Here is a 4,118-nt window from a genome sequence, read left to right as displayed (position 1 = left end):
GATCTTGAGTGGCTGCAAGAGGGAGAAACTGCTGTTCTTGGCTCTAGTTCAATCTAATTGTGTTAGGGCACTGTCCATGGGGGAGGTTCTTCCTTAGCTGTCCAGTAAGAGATTTTTTGCACTGAACAGTCTGACGTGCATTGCTGTGGTCTCTGCACAACCAGGTATTTTGATGTCAGGACTGTCTGCAGGACTTGCTGCATGGCTTTGCTTCTCTATGGGTCTGAGTTCAGTAAAATGTTCAGGGTAGGTACTGGGGCAGGGCACGCAGGAGGCCCTACTGCAGAGTATGAGGTAGATGGTGTCTTTTTAAATTGACCTCAGGGATTCTCCCTTGTAACTTTTCTTGCCCGTGTCTGCTTTTTGTGGCTACCTGTGGCAGAAGTAGAGCACAGAGCATATAGCTTTGAGTGGATCTCAGTGCCTTTTCTGCCCCCTTAAGACTGCCTGTGGTCCTGGCGATTAATTAATCAGTGGGGCTTGCTGTTGCTGTCAGGAACATCTGCTTCTCTGTCACTCAGCTGGAGAGAGGTGCTCTGCACAGCCAGTACACCCATGTTTGTGTTAGAAGAAGAAAAATGCCCTTGACCCTCCTCAGAGAGGTAAGGCAAGTTGTGCTGTGCCATCCTTCCTTTGCCAGAGATTGAGATTATCATGAAGCTGCAGCACAAAAATCTGCATGGAGCAACAGTCAGTCCTTTCCTGACCCTGTGAATATGTATTTCAGAGGAAGGCTTTGCTAGCCTGGCTCTGGCTGGCTGATCCTTGCTCTCTTCCCACCGCATTCCCTGTGCCGTACTGCATACTGCCTTCGTTGAAGGCAGGTTTTGTAGCCTGCTAGGTTGAAGTAGGACTGCCCAAATAGTCAGTGGTTGGACTCCTAATGTCTTCACTAGGCAAATGCTTTATGGCCAAGAAGTATGAGATACGGTGGTTCACCTGTTGACATGGAGTGCACTGTGCCTCAGTTGGCTGTGGAAAGAGGAGATGTCTTGTGTGTCTTTCCCTTGGGAAGTGAGTGCAGAGAGATAGTGATGCTCTCCTTTCTGGGCACTGGCCTCTGCTCATCCAGGGGCACCATGAACAAATGTTCCTCCTTGAACAGTCCTTCAGGCAGGAGGAGTTGAAAAGGCACTGAATGTGGCAGTTGTTTTGTAATATAGGACAGGAGAAGGGTTTATTACTAAGTTGTTCAGATATTATCTTAGTGGAAATCCTGCTCCCCATTGCTTTGCATTGCCTTTGAATTTTAAGAAGGGTCACCAGCACATCAGTCCTGTATCCTACCAGTAAAAGACAGAAATACTTACTTTTTTTTCCTAAAATATTGCCAGGCTTTCCTTTAAAGATGAAAAATGCCTGTGAAACAAACTTCTGTCTTAATGTTATTTCCTTCAAAGGTTAAGCACAGGTGCAACAGTTTGTACTTGGCTAGGAAGGTATTTAATAGTTTTGGTTTGTTTGGGTTTTTTTTGAAGGCTGCTTTGGAAGCAATTGATGAACTAGATCTTTTTGGAGCTCATGGAGGACACAAATCAGTGATCCATGTTCTTCCTGATGAAGTAGAACACTGTCAGGTAAAAATTAGTCTTCTGCTTCCTTTGCTAGGAGAAAACAGAGCACCCTCTCCCTTTTATTCATAAATTAAATGTTGGTTAACTAAATCAAGAACTTAACATAATAAGGGTGACTTCAGACTATGCTGTTTACCCTGTTTCTAGTAGATCATGTGAAAGTCAGTGATGTGAAACTTTCTCATACTAACTCAATGATTATGCAGTGAGTTCTCTGTCAGATTGCAAATACTATAGTCTATTCTCTTTGCACTTGACATAGTCTTCTGAAATAAGTCAACTGTTTTACATCCCTCTCTTCTGTTCCTGTTCTGCTCAGTCTATTCTATACTCCATGTTGCCAAGGGCGTCCACATCAAAGGAGATAGATGCTGGTCTTCTATCTATTATTTCTTACCCGGCCTTTGCAGTGGAGGATGTAAACCTTGTTAATGTGACCAAGAGTGAAATCATATCCAAACTGCAGGTAATTATTTTTATTTTCCGTAGGGATGGGAAAGAGGAGCAGAACCTCCCTTTCTTAACTGAAAATCCTAATTAAACAAGAGTTGCCATACTTGGCGCATCTGTGCATGGAAAAGAGGCAGGAAAATCCCTAAGTGATGCATAAAACTCAGCACATACTTTCGTGCTGATGTTAGTCTGTGAGGAAGAAGAGTTGGTGAAGTTTGCTATAACTTTGTCTGTTTTCACAGGGCCGCTATGGCTGCTGCCGCTTTCTCCGAGATGGTTACAAGACACCCAGAGAGGTACTTCTGATACATATTTTTCAGTAGACATTAGGAAAAATTTTATCTCCTGTTCATAGACATGTTTTTTGTCTCACTTACACAAAGGGGTGTGTCGCTGTTAGGAGACATCTTAATGGATTTGGAGGTAATCCATGTATCCACCCTAGAAGTGACACATACCTGAAAAGACTCAGGGTTTGAAAACCAATTATTAAGGGCAAAACTCTATTAATACTTCTGTGTAAGGGATGAACCCTTAGACATACTTATGGTGCCTAGAGGGAAGTGATGTCTCTTAGGCATCTCACAATATCTTTGAACTGAGGCAGAGCCAAGATTATTTGGGTGACACCTAAATTCTGAGACTGGGAGGGATTGATATGTCTGGAGAACGATTAAACTAGTTCAAGACTGAATGTGAAAAAGGAGTCAAGAAGCCACATGGAAAATATTTCTGGTGTTTTTCTTGGCTTTTTGGTTTTAATGATTTGTATAAAAGAGGCTATCATTATGACTGGAATATGAGTGACTAATTTAGTGCTGTGACTGAACAAGCATTATTGAATTTCTAGGATCCAAGCAGGCTGCACTATGATCCTGCTGAGCTCAAGCTCTTTGAGAATATTGAATGTGAGTGGCCAGTATTCTGGACATACTTCCTAATTGATGGAGTATTTAATGAGGACAAAATTCAGGTGAGGAAAGAAGAAATCACTTTGAATGGAACTGCAAAGCCATTTACCCACAGTATTTTATAGCTTTGTTCTGTGTTTGAGTATCAGCTGAATGCCCCATCAGCAGGTCAGGAGTAGTCTTCAGACAGTGTCACCTTCCGGGGGGGTCCCTTTGTGATGTGGTAGAGGTTGTGGTGTTGTGAACAATGGGGCTTCACTGCCTTCTCTCTGCCAGGCTGAGTGAGCTGGTGTGGTCAAGTTGAGATTAAGAGAATTTATTTGTCCATTTCTGTTTTATCACCCTCTTGGTGACCCTTTTCCCTTGACTGCAGGGTAAGACCACCTTCTTTTACCCCCAGTCTCTGTGGCTTAGCTGCTGAGAACAAGAGTCATAGTAGCATCAGTTATTTCATACGTTCAGGTAGATTTGGGGTTATTTTGGGTTGGGTTATGAAGAACCTTTTAATTTTCACTAATTTTCTAAGTTGGTGATTCCCTAAGTTACTTCATACCTTTACTGTGTCAAGCATTCAGTGGTCAGGGGAGATAAATTGATTGTAGCCCTCCAAAGGTCCCAGTGACACATGGGAAGTACTGATGAGTTAAAAAACAAGTAGCCAGGACTACATGTATTCATACCAAGACTTCTGAAGATTGTTGGCTTGAAGGGAGTAAAAAATGCATGTAATTTAAAATAGCACGCAGAGGACAAGAAATTGCTAAACATAGCCCTTAAAAAATAAAACGGCATCAGAAACAAAGTAGGGAATTTCAGACTAAAAAAGTTCTTTTTCCATACCAGATGTTGTAAAGCAAGTGAAAGACTTACTAGCGCTAGAAATGTAAGTTGCTTTCCTGGATACAGTAAAAATAGTCTGATGGAGGGAGAAATTACATGATCCCATGGGAGGGAAAAAAAAATCAGAGTTTACTGAAACTTCAGTCATGTATAAAATTCCACAAAGCAGTCTCCAGAATTCAGTTGGATGATCTGGGATGGTATGTCCCTGGTTGCCTTTATTGTGTGCAGGCTGGCTGTGCTTGGGCATACTCAGACTGAGCATTTGCTCCCAGTTCCCACAGTCCAATCATAGTTGTTAAGTCACTGAGATACTAAGGTGAGTGTCTAGTCTTCCCCA

The 4,118-nt window shown here is 42.4% G+C and overlaps 1 protein-coding gene across 2 annotated transcripts in view; it reads left to right on the top strand.

The window, feature by feature from the left end:
• PHKA2 (phosphorylase kinase, alpha 2 (liver)) overlaps positions 1 to 4,118 on the top strand; it is a 37,870-nt gene that overhangs the window by 4,804 nt on the left and 28,948 nt on the right. For both annotated transcript variants that reach the window (XM_009997119.1, XM_009997111.1), the window contains exons 6-9: positions 1,479 to 1,577; positions 1,894 to 2,040; positions 2,270 to 2,323; positions 2,878 to 3,000. In XM_009997119.1, coding sequence (XP_009995421.1) covers positions 1,479 to 1,577; positions 1,894 to 2,040; positions 2,270 to 2,323; positions 2,878 to 3,000 — 423 coding nt within the window. The remainder of the gene's footprint in view (positions 1 to 1,478; positions 1,578 to 1,893; positions 2,041 to 2,269; positions 2,324 to 2,877; positions 3,001 to 4,118) is intronic.

The sequence above is a fragment of the Chaetura pelagica genome, unplaced genomic scaffold (assembly GCF_000747805.2).
Source record: "Chaetura pelagica isolate M959 unplaced genomic scaffold, ChaPel_1.0 scaffold80, whole genome shotgun sequence".
Classification (NCBI taxonomy): Eukaryota; Metazoa; Chordata; class Aves; order Apodiformes; family Apodidae; genus Chaetura; species Chaetura pelagica.
Note: the sequence above shows the minus strand (reverse complement) of the source record. Positions and strands in the feature narration are given on the sequence as shown.